This window comes from Chrysemys picta, chromosome 12, assembly GCF_011386835.1.
Source record: "Chrysemys picta bellii isolate R12L10 chromosome 12, ASM1138683v2, whole genome shotgun sequence".
Taxonomy (NCBI): Eukaryota; Metazoa; Chordata; order Testudines; family Emydidae; genus Chrysemys; species Chrysemys picta.
The window spans coordinates 43,884,006-43,899,082 of NC_088802.1; the positions used below are offsets into that span (position 1 = coordinate 43,884,006).

Sequence of the window (15,077 nt, forward strand, 5' to 3'; positions counted from 1 at the left end):
TAATCAGAGACTGTAACCGCTACAGACCCACATGCAGTCAGGCAAGCATTTATTTGGACTATAATTAGCTACCACTGCGGAGCTAAGGTTGCAAACTCCTCCTGCTGAGACTGTGTTTGTGGCACAATCTCTGGAGAAAGAGCGCCCACTGGGGTGGGTTAAACATTGGCTGCATTCTGCTGGGAGCCAGCCCCGAGCCTTGGATGCATCTCTCAACGCAAGATACATACCACTAGGGCAAGTGGAAGGTCCAGCCCCGTGCCCAAGCGCAGCATTTGGCAGGGGAGGATGACGATGGAAGGAACAGCCGGTCTGACTGATGGGAGCTCGAGCAGGAGCATTACAGCCACGTACAGGTTGACATCAACGTTGTATTGGGTAAACTCCAGAAACACGGCTCTGGTCCTGTCGTGCAGGGAGAGAGCCGAGAACAGCAGGCTGAGAAGAAATATTTTCCAGGGCTCTGGAATGCTGGGTAATTGGGCCTAATTCTTGGCCCTTCTCATGGGGACATTTAAATCGGACTGCTGGGAAACACTGTTTCGACTTTCCACTTTCAGGGATGAAGTTGGGGTGTCCCTAGCAGGTCACGAGCCATCAGATTCCCTAGGCTGTGCACAGACATACAACGCTACATCAGCTATCCATAGCAGGGGCAAGTCACCTGCCATCTATAAATTACATCAGAAACTCCCATTGCCGCCATTATCGGCATTTATTCAGCCTCTCTCATGCCACTTGGATAAGCAAGGTTGAACTGAACCATGTCTGTGGGTGATCTCAGCCTTACGGTGCAGAAGACCTCAGTGCCTACCCCCAAATCAGGGTCTTGGCCATGCTGCCTTTGGGCCCCCTGGCAGCCAGACTCAGAGTCAGGGACCCCCAAAATGATGCCGTGAAACCTACTGACCCCAGCCAATGGTGTATATCTAGCATGTGAGCCAGCCGCAGAGTTACTGGATCCCAAGGAGACCCAGATGCAGTGGAAATAACAGTGCATTTTGTCTTCACAAACCCTGATTTTCCCATCCGGAGGTGCTCCGTCCCCAGGGGTTTGCTCCCTTATTCTAAGTAGCCACCACTGGCAATGTGCCCCCAACCCCTGATTGGTTTTGGTTAAGTTGACAACCAGCCTGCTCTCCGGCCCATGCCCGTCGGTGGCTCAGCAGTTTTGGCCATTGCAGTGTGCAGTTCTATGGCCTGGGGGATCTCTCCCTTTCTCTGAGTCATCTGGAGTCGCTCTGCTCCACTTCAGAGAAAGGGAACAGGGGAAGTGGAACAACAATGGCCACCGCACAATGGGAGAGAACAACTGACATCACCTTGCATTCTCAGGATGGTCATGTCCCACTCAGACGGATAGACAGACAGAGCTACTGCAGGAGAGAAGTAGCCATGCAATAACCCTCCCTCCCACAGGTAAGCACTCAAAGCCAACAGCGCATTCATTTCAATTTCCACTTCCCAGCCCCGTTGTCAAGGGAAAAGGTAAGGCCCCGAGTGACTTGCCTTTTGTTGATCCAGTTGCTGGCTCGCAGGTCAGCCAGTGTCCTTCGGGCTTCGGCAGAGCTATTTCCAAGCTCCCTCCAGCAGCCAGTGTTAGTGTGGTAAACTCCAACGTGCCCCCAGATCCAAAACCTGCCCCAAGAAACGGGGATGGGGAGACCAGAAAATGTAGTTGTGAAACACAGAGTGGGCGAGAGGCTGGATTGGGAGCCCTAACTCGGGCTGTGATCTGGTCAGATCCCAAGCGAGAACAGAGACGGGCCAGCCCCCATTTAGATGGGATACCCCAAGCAAAAACCCAGGGTGCTGCAGACAGGAGAGCTAGGGATTCAGGACGTGACCCTGTTATCTGAATCTGTAGTGACCCAGTGCTTCTGCATGGACCTAGGAGACCTTTGGGTGATGCATGAATTGAAATTCATGGCCACTTGTCATTAAAGATTGCATGGCCTGTTCAGTGAGAGAAAAGATCTTTAATCCTTGCGTCCTGGCCAAATTCCAACTGGGGAGGCACACATTCTGCCTCCCTGGATTTGCTCTGGATTTCCAGCTGGCTATGGTCTTCGCCTTCACTTCCTCTGTTGTGCTATTGCGTAGTAGTTGCTGTGGGCTGTGACACAGTTGCTGTGTTCCAGTGTCTCCCATGTGTGATATAGATATATCTATCCATCCTCGGGTCTGCTTCTGCAAGGTGCTGAGCGCCTCCTGAATGGTACCGAGCAGCCTCACCACTCACTGAAGTTAATGGAAGCTACAGAGACCCAGCTGCTTGCAGGATCAGGTCCATAGTTTGTGAAATGCTTTGGGATCCTTCTGAATATTCCCCTCAGTGCAGGAGACCGGACTAGATGACCTATCGAGGTCCCTTCGAGTCCTACGTTCCTGTGATTCCACGAACAACTATGATTCAATGAACAGAAGGAACATTGCTGCTGATTGTCAGCTAACACTCAGGGAAACTGGAGATGCCACAGCCCAGGGTGGAGAGAGGGGAAAGAGGACAAGAACTGGGGTAAATCACGTCCCCATGGAGTCACTCCAGGATTGTGACACTCCTCTGGAAGAGTTTCTTGTGAAAGCAAAAGTGGAACCTTCCTGGTGGTTCAGTGTGAAGTAACCTGGGGCTACTAGCTGGGGATTCCTGAGCTGACCCATGGGATGGGGAAAATCAGGGTACCCAGAAGCAGAAATTCACAGCCAAGCTTCTTGGTTGCATAACTGCTTCATTGCTGCTCTCAGCTGCCAATTAGTGCCCACTCCACCCTGTGCCAGCGTTCTTACCCGCTAGAGTCATGGGATGAATTCTGGAGGCTGGGGTCAGAGCACGCATCTCTGTCCACTTGGCCACTCCTGGAAACCTCTGGTCTGGGCGCTGACAAGTGGCAGAGGGGACAGGTTCTGTTAGTGACGTGATGTGTCAAGAGAGACCCAAGCCCAGGTTGGGGGAGCACTGAGGGTGCAGAAAAGCAGAGCGAGAGGACGAGATTTTGAGTTGCACATTAACAAGTTTAGATGCCCAGTTAGAAACAACACTCCTTATTTTGCTCTCCAAATGTAGGTTATCCCAGTGTCTCCCCTCTGCACCTGGCCTGTGCCCTCGACCTCCTCCATTGTTTCCTTTCTGGTTCTCAGCTCTACCTCCTCCCAATCCCGATTCCTTGTCTGTTTAGGGTTCAGCAGGGTGTTCTCCCATCTTCGCCCTCCCTCATTGGCCAGCAGGGCTTGCTCTAAAGCATCAAAAGGGGGGCCTGAGCCTGCATTCCTTACTCAGACCAAACTCCCAGGAAGGTCAATGGGAGGCAGGACTGCAGGATTCAGAGCAGGGCTCTCCATCATGTCCCCCACCCTCCTTCTGCAGGAGCAGCATGTGCTCCCTTCGCAGCACGCTCAGCCTCCATTGGCCCAGGAAACTCCAGCCCTGCACTGAGATTCAATGCCGGGATGTGTCCAGTGCTATCTCATAGCCACTGGGATGACCCTTAGTCCCCATCTCCCTGGTGACTTTGCCGCCGCTGTGCCCCACGTCTGGACCTGTGGGCTTTCCTGCCTTCCCATTCCTCTCTGTGTGCCATTCTTCAGGTGCCGGTTTTTAGCCTGGATCCCCTGATCACAGCCCCTTCCCTTCTTTACCAATGCTCAGTGTTTGGGGAAGTGGCTGCTGGGCTGTGACTCCCCAGACCCAGTTTTATACACAGTTAGGCTTCAACCCCGGGGACTGTAGAGAGAAACATCAGTATCCCCTAAACTTTCTCTAGTGGTTGGAGCAGTGAAGCAGGAATCTGAACCCTCAAATTTTATTGGTAACACTGCATGACCGTGAGCATGTCACAATCCTCCGTGCCTCAGTTTCCCTACCAGTCAAATGGGGGATGATGCTTCCTGTCAGGTCTATACTCCTGGCTAGCTAAAATGGAGCAGTTGACAATCTCTGGCTGGTGCCATTTTGGGCCCCACAGTCCTCCCCACTCAGCTACCCTTCTCCCAGCCAGCAGTAGAGGTGATTTTACCAGCCCTCACCCAGATCCAGAGGTACGTTCCCAGCAGAGCTCTCCTGCCGGAGACGAGGCACCCCGACCAGGGTCAGTCGGGGATTGTTGTAGAGGTAGCTCAGTAACACAGAGTCTATCCACTCCCATGTGTCGGAGTAACTGCAAAACAAAGAGGTCAGGGGAACAGGTGCATTTCACCCCAGTGCAGTATAACTGGCCGGTGCCCTGTGTACCCCAACATCCCACCCCTGCAAAACATGCCCTGCAGAGTGGGGTCCTGTTGTGGACTCTTGGCTTTCCTTATTTAAGTCAGTATGTCTGTAGCCCTGAAGGTTGTGAAGATAACCGTGAAAATAGGAACTGAGCACAAGCCAACTTAGCGCCGTCTTCCCTGAGTCTGCAGAGAGCCTGACACACTTGCTCTGAAAGGGGTGAACCGCCCCCTTTGTTTCAGTGGGTTAACTCTGAAACCTAAAGGGGGCAATTTAAATAGCAACACTGTTAACCATTTCACCGCTGATCATTATTATTATTTAGTGTTTGTATTGTGGCAGCAGCTAGCAGCCCTACTCGTGGACCAGGGCCCCATGGTGCTAGGCACTGTGCAAACTCAGAACAAAAACATCCAGCTCGAATGAGATTATCCCACAATCCCAAACTGCCTCCTACCCCTCACCAGCTGACCCCTATCCAGCCCCAACTGTCCCCTCCCAGCTGTCAGAACCTCCAGCTTCCCCCTGGCTACTTCTACAGCGTAATTATTTGTATATTACATAGTGCCTGGAGGCCCTGTTGTGTTAGGTGCTGTACAAATATACTGTAAACAACAGGCCTTGCCCCCAAAGAGTTTACAAGTTCTGCACCAGCCATTCAAAACCTGCAGCACAGAGAAAACGAACAATGTGTGGGTGCTGTAAAAGGAATTACACTGAATAGCAGTATAAACATACAGGGGATGCTGCTTTAGGGGTCACTGTTAGTTTCATGGTAACTCATGTCAAAAAAGTTTCATATTTAAATTGCACCACCAAGTTTCGAGCCTGGTACCCCAAAACTCCACGGATTCCGGGTGATCTCACTCCAGGGACAGAGACACTGCCTTAGATCAGAACCGTGGTCTAACTAGCCCATGAGCCCATCTCCAGTGACCAGCAGCACTGCAGAAGGCAGTTATGTCATAACCGGCACATGGGGAAATTTTCTTCCTGATGCCTATTAGTCATCTGGTGATTGATGCCCTGAAGCATGAGTATGTGGGGTCTTCAGTATAATAACAACTCTACATACTCGGGCTTCAGGGCATCAATCAACAGCTGACTAACAGGCTACAACAACAAATCGCTGCTCCATCCCTTCCCCCGCCTGGGGTCCTCACCTGCGCACAGAGGAGAAGTTGAGTCCTCTGTCATTTGGGGCGGTGACGGCCTGTCTGACAGCAGCATGCAGGAGATGGATGTTGCGGTGGTGGAAGCAGCTCTGGTAGTTGACAGTCAGAACCACCAGGAGGAAGAGCATGTGGGTGAGACAGCTCTGGGGAGGGGGAGAAAATGGAGGCATTCAGGTAAGGAATGAATGCTGCACAGCCAGGCAAGCTGGATCGTGGGCTGAGAAAGGGGACTGAACAGGATGGGAACTGCCATACAAGGGCAAGCCAAGGGTCAGTCGCGCTCATCTCCTGTCTCCAAGAGGGGCCAGAGCCCGATGCTCCACAGGAAGATGCTAGAAACCCCATCATGGACAATCTTGGAACAATGAGAAGCTTTTCACGGCCCGGTCATCAGGCCCAGAGCCCTGCAGCATCACAAGCTTTGGAGAAACAGCCAAGAATTTGGACTGGACCCAGCTATCCTCAGTTGCAGCTAAACGGTGCAAATCCAAACTCACACTGACATCTAGTGGCCACAGCGAGCCCTCACAGCTGTGATTCTACCTTTCAGTTCAATACATCACACACCCTCCACCCCGCCCCTTTGGCGTCTGGGGCAAAACACAGCCAAGGCTGCTCGGTGCTGGACCTGGGCAGTGTACAAACATCCACATCGGCCTCCTTCTCCTGCCAGTAAGCTGGTGCTCTCCTGAGCTCAGCTCTGAGCATGAGGGTGCATTGTAACATTGGCACTGCGGTCAGAAGGAGGGGCTGGGTTTGGTTGCCAGCTGGTGCCCTTGGGCTGGGTTCACAGCCCAGCCGGGATGCGAGGGCTGCAGCTGGGGGGGGGGGGAATGGAGAACGAGGACAGCAGAAAAGGGAGGTTTAGGTTAAATTCCCCTTGGACAGTTCCTCACGGCACTCCGTGAATGTCCTGTATCCCCCCTCAGCATCCCAAGGACTCCCTAGGAGCTAAGCGATGGGAGTCCCCACAGGCTTCTTAGCAGCAGCCAAGCAAGGTGGGGCGAGTCCCAGGGGAACACATTACCCTCATCAGCGCTCGCAGCGCCCGCACTTTCCTCGCCTCTTCCTTGGCCTGGAGAAGCCCGTATCCACAGGGCGCTCGCACCTTCCCAATGCGCTCGGGCACTGGCTTTACCAGCGGCTCTTCCACCAGCCCCTCTCCTTCGCTGTCCACCGGCTTGGTGATGAGAGCAGCACGCAGGGCCTCCAGCACCACCTGCCACGACAGGACAACGGAGAGCGTGTGAGCCCCAGGGCCAGGGGCTGTTACTCTTCTAGGGCCCCAGAGAGCAGCAGGTCACCCTGACCCACAGAGCAATGCCCCATGGGTGGAAATGGTGGATGCCCAGAGTGAAGGGGGAGGGGTGCTGAATAAACCCTCAGTGCGGGAGGGCAAAGGCCCCAATCTCCACTGAATGCCCCCGGCCTGATTCCAGCAGGATGTGCAGTAGCTCCTGGGATAACACTGCCCCCACTTTACAGATTGGGAAACTGAGGCACAGAGAGGACCAGCGGCTTGCCCCAGGTAACACAAGCGAGTCAGTAGCCAGCAAGGATTCAAACAAAGCCAATGGGCGAGTGTGAAATAGTCCCTCTTCTAAGTCCGTGTGCAGGAGGATCTGCATTGAGGTTGCCGGGGTTCCATCCCCACTGGCCACTCACTCACTTGTGTGACCTTGGGCAGGTCATTCGCCCGCTCCCTGCCTCAGTTTCCCCATCTGACAGTGGGGGCAGTGTCATCCCACCTTAAGGGTGCTGTGAATTAACTGATGTCTGCAAAATGTTTTGTGGCTCTCCGCTGGGAGGGGCTGTGAATGGGCAAAGCCGAAGGGTTATCTGCAGTGCCGAGAGAGGAGTAGGGGCCGTTACCTTCAGTGGCTCCAGCAGCACAAAGGAGGTGATGAAGGAGAATATGCAGGAGATGAGCCACATTAGGGCAGTGTGGTCACGGAGGGAGGAGCCGTAGAGGATGGTGACGGTGAAGCAGCCTGCTAGAAGCAGGAAGATGAAGGCATAGGTCATAGGCAGCGCCCAGCCAGGGAAGAGCCACTCCAAGGGTCTGCGGGACACCCCTGCAGGAAAAGCAACCAGAGTTGTTCTGTTTAAACCCGCATCATCACTTAGACCCCACAGACTCAACATTACCCTCCCCTGGCCACAATACTGGGGCAGCCCCACTGCCTCCCCTTGCACAGGGGCAGGGGTTGGCATTTCTAGGGCTATAGAAACCAATCCAGCTGCTTTCAGTTAGCTTCCCTTCCCCTGCGCTGGGATCCAGGCTCCCCTCTCCTCCCTGGCTGCTGCCTTGCTGGAGATGCCGCCGTTTCAACCTGTGTTTGGAATTATTCCTCTCGCCAAGCACGTGGCGGCTCAGCGGCAGGCATGTGGGCCGCAGCTGAGAGACTTGGCTTCCCTCCCCAGCTGGTGCTGTGGGGCAGGAAACAAGGATGCACCATCACTCCCCAGCTGGTGCCATGGGGAAGCTAAGTGCAATTCCTGCCTGGAGCAGTCAGAAGAACGGGAGAAAGAGGCATTCAAACCATGACCTGCGAGTCGCCAACAGATGTTAGATCCCTGCAGTGACCCAGCCTTATGGCCCCCCCGCCTGATACAAAACCATTTTCATAGGCAGGAAGTCTCTTCCTTCCCCCTCGCCCACCCCACCCCAATGGTCCAGTTCAGTTTGGGTGGCGCCCTTTTCCCAGGTGCCTCACACACCGATCCGGGTGGAGAAGGATGACACCGGGGCAGACAGAAGCTCCGGATCAGGGAGCAGTGCGCTGCCAGGGCTCGTCAGGGCGGAGATGTAGGAGAAGGACTTGCGCAGGAAGCCCCAGCCGCTCCTCCCCTGCTCTGGGCTGCCATCGGACCAGGCGCTGCAGGGACTTTCCATACTGTAATGGGAGAGAGATAGTGGTTCATGATCGTCAACCACTGAGCCTGGGACTGGAGAGAGGTCCCTTGAGCTGTGCCAGAGCCCTTGGACATGGGCGGGACATTAAAAGACCCAAAACTAAAAGAAAACAGAACAAGAATTCGGGGCTCTAATTGGCCACAAAAAGCACCACCCCTCGGGGTCAGGGTCTACGGGCGTCCCATTCCCAGCAGTGCAGCAGTTAGAGAAACGGTCTCTGAGAAGGTCAGACTAGATGATCGTAATGGTCCCTGCTGGCATTACCCTCTATGAATCTCTCTGGCCTGGGCTCCCCCCCTTAGTTTTTTGGGGTGCTCTAAGCAGGGCCTGGCCCAGGTACCTACACATCAGAGACCAGATCCGCCTCGGCTTGGGGTGAGAACCTGCCGCTGTCGGACGTGACGCAGTCCAAGGAGCTGCTCCGCTGAGTCTCGGCTACGATGGAGTTGAGCAAATCTTCCTCTGTTGAACGGAGAGGGAGAGGATGGCGCTCAGTGAGACAGCTCTGCGGCCGGCGCAGGAGAGGAAAGGCAGGAGCACCTTGGGCTCAGTTCTAGCTTCACTGAGCTCAATGGCAAAACTCCCCTCAGCGTCAGTAGGAGCCAGGGCCATTCTGTCTGTTGTAGCAGCAGATGCATTTATCACACTAAAGCTGGACCACCACACTGTGAATCCTGGGCTGGAGAATGAGGATGGAAGAGGGGGGCTGGGAGGAGGGAGTGAATGAGGGGAAGGATGGAAAGAAGAGCGGAGAGTTGTTTGGGGTACCAGAGCGGGTGAGGCGGTGGCCACGGCTGTCTCTCCTGCTATCCTCAGAGTCCCCTAAGGAGAAGGACAGTGGGTCATCATCAGAGCTGGATGCAGACTCGATTCCCAGCTTCAGCAGGGCCTTCTTCCTCTTGAGGATCCGACTTTGGCTCACCAGGAGGTCCGAGTTCAGAAGATCTGGGACGTCGAAGATGCTGTCGCAGGAGGGCCAGCGTTTCGCGACCCTGCAGAACCAAAGGGGCAACACGCTCCTGAGCTCTGGTCCTAGTGCAAAGGAGGTCCCTTCCTGGCTCGGACATTCAGAGCGTGACAGTTCTGTGTTTGGACAAGAACCGCCCTCCTGCCTGGCTGGTCGTTGGTAATGAATTTGCCATCTGTGGTCTAACCATCAGACCAGCCTAGAAACATAGACCCTGTGTCCCCTCTGCTGCATGGGGCTTGCATTTGTCACCTATTTCTTATGGGCCTGTGCAAATTCCTCAATCCAGACATCAGCTGGAGAGGGTTTATAGACCCTCTCTGCCCACAGAGAGATCTCCAAGGACTTGTCAAAGCTCTGAGGAGTCTCCGCATCTTATCTGCCTTGTAGTCTCCCCACCGCGACCCTCCTTGATGTTCTGCATTGCAGTCCCATCCTTCTGGCCAAGCCCTCTACCACCCTGGCTGGCTGGATTACTGCTATCAGGCCAAGACACTTCCCATGCAAGTGGCCGACTGCTCTGCTTGGTCACTATCTCAGCTCCCCCAGCATGGGGCGCCAGGCACTGGAATGGAGACTCAACCCTACATCTCCCACACATTCGTCAAGAGCTTGACTGCTAAGCTGCACCAGCCATTCCAGTGCCACTCTGGGCCTGCACAGCCAGGGTTACTGTATCTGCCGGATGCCAGCCCAACTGCAGATTTGTTAAAGCACAGAGGCTGAGCTCTCCCTCGCTGTAAAGCTGACTTGGGGAGTCCTCCCGTGAATGGGATGTAGTCAGAGCTAGTGGGGCGCTAAGTTACAAATGCCTGAATGCAGGTATTTTAATAACCTTCGGTTCAGAATACAATGGGTTAATTTTCTCCAGCAGCTGAGACCTGATTCTCTCTTGCCAACATGGGTGCGTTACTAGGGCTGTTCTCTCATCCCCATCTTGGAAGAAAGGAGAGGGTCACCCCATCAGCCCCCTGCCTGCATCTGCCTCTCTGCAACCATTTCCCCCCTAAAGAACTGATTCAGAGTGGACACAAATCTCTTTCAATTAAGGGGACCACATCCCCTTGTCCAGCCCCCTTTGGTGTACCTTGCGTTGCCCACTTTGGTGCGATTCTCCTGGGTTGACACTGGCCTCCTACTTCCAGGCGACTCCTGAAAAGAAAGGGATGAGGGGGGTGCAGATGAACTATAAGGGGCGACAGAAGCCACATGGTCATCAGGACTCCTGGAGGGTGTCCCCTGGCACCCGTTCTGCCTTAGTGCAAGATGGCTGTTTCCCTTTGGCTTCCAGCCCCCTATGAAGCCCTTTATATAAATGGCCATTGCCCTTTAGGGAACACACCCTTCCTTGCATCCAACCAAAGAGAAGCTCCCAATAACAGAGAAAGAGAGGGTGCTGCTGAGATTGCACCCCATTTTACTCTAGTCCAGCAATGAAAGGGTTAAGAAAAGCCTTCAGGATGAAGTGGGATGAGCTCTCCCCTCTGTGAGGACCTGCCTCTGGGAGCTGGAGACACTGGATCTGCCCCCACTAGACCAGTGAGGGTGGCCTCTGAAAGCAGAGGGGTCAGGGATGAGGGCTCTGTGAAGGGAGTTAAGGAGTCTCTGCTCTACTCAGCAGATAGGATGAATGGGGCTGGCCTCCAGAGGGCGAGCAAACCTGCCCCATCTGCAAACTAGAGAGTCCTGACTCCTGGCTCAATCACCCTTTGCTGGGAGCTCAGTTTTCAGAGAAGTTGTCTTTTCCAAAGCCCAGGCGCAGTGGCGCGTGTCTAGAAATACAGCGCTCACCTGGGAGGGCAGCAAGACAGAGACAGACATGTAGCCCCTCACCTCCCAGGGCCTTTTCTTCACAGGTCCCCAAAAGATGCCCATAGAATGGCCTTTCACTTACACCACTGACAGAGCTCCCGTCCATGATGGACTCCATCCCCCCTGGGATAGACAGGAAGGAGGAGCTGCCCAGGTCAGCATGCTCCAGGCACACATCCATCTCCACAGTCTGAGAGTCTTGCACGGGTGGGTCGGGGTCTTCCACAACCACCTGTCAGAAACAGAGGAAAGAGGAGTGCTCCCGGCCCGGAGGCTGTGACGGAGGGCGTGTCTAGAACCAGGTTCCAACCAGGTCCCTTTGCGCTGGCGCATTGCCCTTCCCGCAAGATGCTGACATGGGTTAGAATCTGTCACCTGCATATGCAGAGGTTAGTGTGTGCCCAGGTGTCAGTCAGCACATACAAAGCAGCACGTGCACAAACAGAGGCAGGGGTCTGACAGCTGTACCCTAAGCGTTACTACTGCAATTTCAGTTTGGCCTCAAGAGAATTCCCCTAAGAGACAGACAGCTGTCTAGTACGCTGTGCACTGAACTGGGACATGGGAGACCTGGTTCTATTTCTGACTCTGCCACTGACCTGCTAGGGTGACCTTGGGCAAGTCCCTGCCTCGCCCCGTGCCTCAGTTTCCCCATCCGTAAAATCTGGAGAATGATACTGGCCTGCTTTGTAAAGTGCTTTGAGAGCTAGTGATGAAAAGTGCTGTATAAGAGCTAGGTACTGTCATTACTCCCTAACTGAGCCTCTGGAAGTCAGATCGTGTGGAAGAGCTTGGCAGCTGTGTGTGCTCACGGCAGAATTTCTTCTGCAGAATTTCCAGTTCTCCTATTATTATACTCAGATTGTAAGTTCTTTGAGGCAGGGGCTGTCTTTTTGTTCTGTGTTTGGACAGGGTCTAGCACAATCGAGTCCTGGTCCAAGACAGGCTCCTAGGTACTGTACAAATAATAATAATTATTAATGATAATATTATAACCCTGTTCTAAAATCAGCCCTACGTGCTTGTATGTAAACCTGGTCAACATTTTTGAAATTCTTAATTTTGATGAAGGTTTTTTTTTTAAATCAAATTTTGAATTTCTATGAAAAACAGACAAATTTTTGCACAAATCACACCCGATTTTTTGACCAACTCTAATTTTCCACTATTTTTGGCTGTATATTTTAGTCTTGTCTTCCCACTGTGTCTGTAAAATAAGATGGCAACATTTCAGAGAACATCCTTGAAACGATTACATGGATTTTGTGCCGGTGAAAAGGGATCTGACTGACAACCCTGGATACTGGCGTGTATTGTCAATATTTATGCACAAAACGGGCACTGCAGAGGCAGTGACAATGCAAGGTCCTTCATTCTGATCATGCCAAACTTCCCGCCCCTTAGGATGGGGACGGATGGACCTTGGTGGGGTTATCGCAGCAGGTTCAGTGGGTGATGTAGCTGGGGGGAGGAGGTTGACTAGATGTTGTGTGTGGAGGGTAACTACTGTAGTACCTTACTGCGAGTTTTCCTGAAGATGAAAGTGAAGAGAAGCTGTATCGGGAAGACCACCACAGCCACGACCATCCCCACAGCAACGCTCTCTGCTGTTACTGAAACCTGGCTTCCCAAGGGAACACTACGGGAGAGAAACAAAGCCAGAGGACAAGGTGGTGACTTGAAAAGTCCTGTGTTAATAGGGAGTTCTCGAGGTCCCTTCCAGCCCTACAGTTCCAGTGTTCCAGGACACTGGGACATTCATACTGGGTAGGGGCCTACATTTTGCACAGGCCTCTCTGGGAGCAGAGCCATCACACAAAGACTGCGGATCTATGGGGAAAGGTTAAAAACACCTGGGCATGCTTAGTCGTGAGAAAAGAAGACTGAGGGGACCTGATAACCTTCAAATATGTGAAGGGCTGTTCTAAAGAGAAGAGTGATCAATTGTTCTCCATGTCCATGGAGATATAACAAGAAGTAATGGGCTTAATCTGCAGCAAGGCAGGTTTAGGTTAGATGTTAGAAAAAACTTTAAAAAAAGAAGAACAGGAGGACTTGTGGCACCTTAGAGACTAACAAATTTATTAGAGCATAAGCTTTCGTGGACTATAGCCCACTTTCTAATTCTATGTTCTGGAATAAGCTTCCAAGGGAGGTTGTGGAATCCCCATCACTGGAGGTTAAGAACAGGTTGGACAAACACCTGTCAGGGATGGTCTGGGTTTACTTGGTCCTGCCTCAGCACAGGGGGCTGGATTAGATGACCTCTCGAGGTCCCTTCCAGCCCTACAGTTCCATGAGTCTAAAGCATCAGATACTTCCTCAGCAGCCATATCACCATTCAAGCTGGGATTTTCAAAGGAGCTTAAGGGAGTTAAGACATCCAAATCTCCTTGCGATCCAGTGGTATTTGGGTGCCTAACTCCCTTGAAATCATTTGAAAATCCCAGCCCCAGTGGCTTTTCCTTCCCTCACTCACTACTTTCCATCCATCCCTCCCTCCCTCCCTCTATCTCTTTCTCTGTCTACTGGCATGAAACCCTCCTGTAAGAGACAGAGATGGAGGGGGACCCACCTGTAGCCCTCAACTCCGATGGCTCCATACCAGAGCACACATATAGCCAGGAAGAGGTACACAGCAAGCACGCAGCAGGTAATCCTTTGCACCCGGGTGAAGCGGCTGTGGGGAGAGCGGCCCCAGATGGAGAGCCACACATGCCAATCAGAAAAGCCAAGACGCAGCTGGGCAGGGAAAACTCGAGAGAAGCATCTCAGCTCCTGTGGGCCTAGAAGCGGCATAATGCAAATGATCAGCATTCCCTTCTCTTCCTCCTCGGGGATTCTATCCCCAATCTCCTTCCCCTCCTCTGGGCATTTCCCTCTAGCTGTCACCTCTGCCATCAGCACCACCTTCCTTCTCGCTTGATCACCACCATGAGTTCTTTCCCCGTTGTCTTCTCCGGGGTCTCCATCGCCACCATCACTTAGAGAACTCCTCCCAGTTAGTCTGGGCACCAGTGGCATTCGCGCTATCAAAGATACTGTCACTCCTTGCCCCCTGCCACCCTTCCTAGTGTCCTCACACCCATTGCCATTGTCCACCCAGATCACATTCAGCGTGTGGCCTGGTGGACAGGGCTTTGGACTGGGAGTCAGGAGATTCCCTGCTGACCTGCTGTGCAACCCTGGACAAGTCATTTCCCCTCCCACCCTGGGTCTGCCTCGTCTATTTACATTGTCAGACAGGGACTGTCACCTACTATGTGTTTCCGCAGCATTAAGCAGAGTGGCTCCTGACCTGGGTCAGGGCCTCCTGGTGCTCCTGCAGTAATAATGCTAAGGGAAGCTTTGGATTGTCTCCAGGGGGCAACACTCACATGCAGCCAAGACTTCCTTTTCAACCAGTCCTTCGTTTTGCTCATTTTCCACTGACAGCCAGTCGTCCACCAGGAAGAAATACATATGGTCTGTCTGTCTGTCCCAGACAATGACATGCTGCAGGTACCAGGAAGGGTCCAGCCCTGGGGACACAGAGGAGGAGAGAATGACGCACCTGCGTTTCTAATGACTGCGTTCCCAGGACAGTTCCTAATGGATTTACATCCTTGCGGCTCACTTCTCTGCTCAGTCGTCCTCCGATGGAGGGAGATGGAGAGGAGAATGCTAGCCTCCATCCCATTCTCACCTCAGGCAGAAGTCCATGGACATCTTGTTACAATACGTGCTTTGCAAAGGGCTCGAATCCAGGAGCTAAGGAGCTGATTAGTTCTCAGGATGGATGTACAGAGGCTAACCTACTTTATGTGAGCTATTGAGTTCCTCTTGCTCAGAAGTGCTTGGAAACTTAGTTTGCGAGTTCTTTGGAGCAGCAACTGCATCTCACCCAATATGTGTGGGACAGCAGCTAGTGCGTTGTTGATGCTACTACCATGCAGATATAGAATGACGATAACAGTACATGTTGTAATTAACATTCTAGCTTGCAACTGTCTTTTGTTG

At 53.0% G+C, this 15,077-nt stretch overlaps 1 protein-coding gene across 7 annotated transcripts in view; it reads right to left on the minus strand.

The window, feature by feature from the left end:
- The window catches only part of LOC101952064 (polycystin-1-like), a 64,081-nt gene that overhangs the window by 6,786 nt on the left and 42,218 nt on the right, over window positions 1-15,077 (minus strand). For 6 of the 7 annotated variants that reach the window (XM_042841087.2, XM_042841088.2, XM_065562777.1 and 3 more), the window contains 15 exons: window positions 14,456-14,599; window positions 13,654-13,864; window positions 12,594-12,717; window positions 11,161-11,310; window positions 10,354-10,418; window positions 9,068-9,291; window positions 8,644-8,761; window positions 8,104-8,279; window positions 7,255-7,457; window positions 6,410-6,601; window positions 5,371-5,525; window positions 4,024-4,154; window positions 2,788-2,956; window positions 1,510-1,638; window positions 231-405 (listed from right to left, as the gene is read on the minus strand). In XM_042841087.2, the coding sequence (XP_042697021.2) occupies window positions 231-405; window positions 1,510-1,638; window positions 2,788-2,956; window positions 4,024-4,154; window positions 5,371-5,525; window positions 6,410-6,601; window positions 7,255-7,457; window positions 8,104-8,279; window positions 8,644-8,761; window positions 9,068-9,291; window positions 10,354-10,418; window positions 11,161-11,310; window positions 12,594-12,717; window positions 13,654-13,864; window positions 14,456-14,599 (2,366 nt within the window). The remainder of the gene's footprint in view (window positions 1-230; window positions 406-1,509; window positions 1,639-2,787; window positions 2,957-4,023; window positions 4,155-5,370; window positions 5,526-6,409; window positions 6,602-7,254; window positions 7,458-8,103; window positions 8,280-8,643; window positions 8,762-9,067; window positions 9,292-10,353; window positions 10,419-11,160; window positions 11,311-12,593; window positions 12,718-13,653; window positions 13,865-14,455; window positions 14,600-15,077) is intronic. The other variant, XM_042841090.2, reaches the window with a different exon arrangement.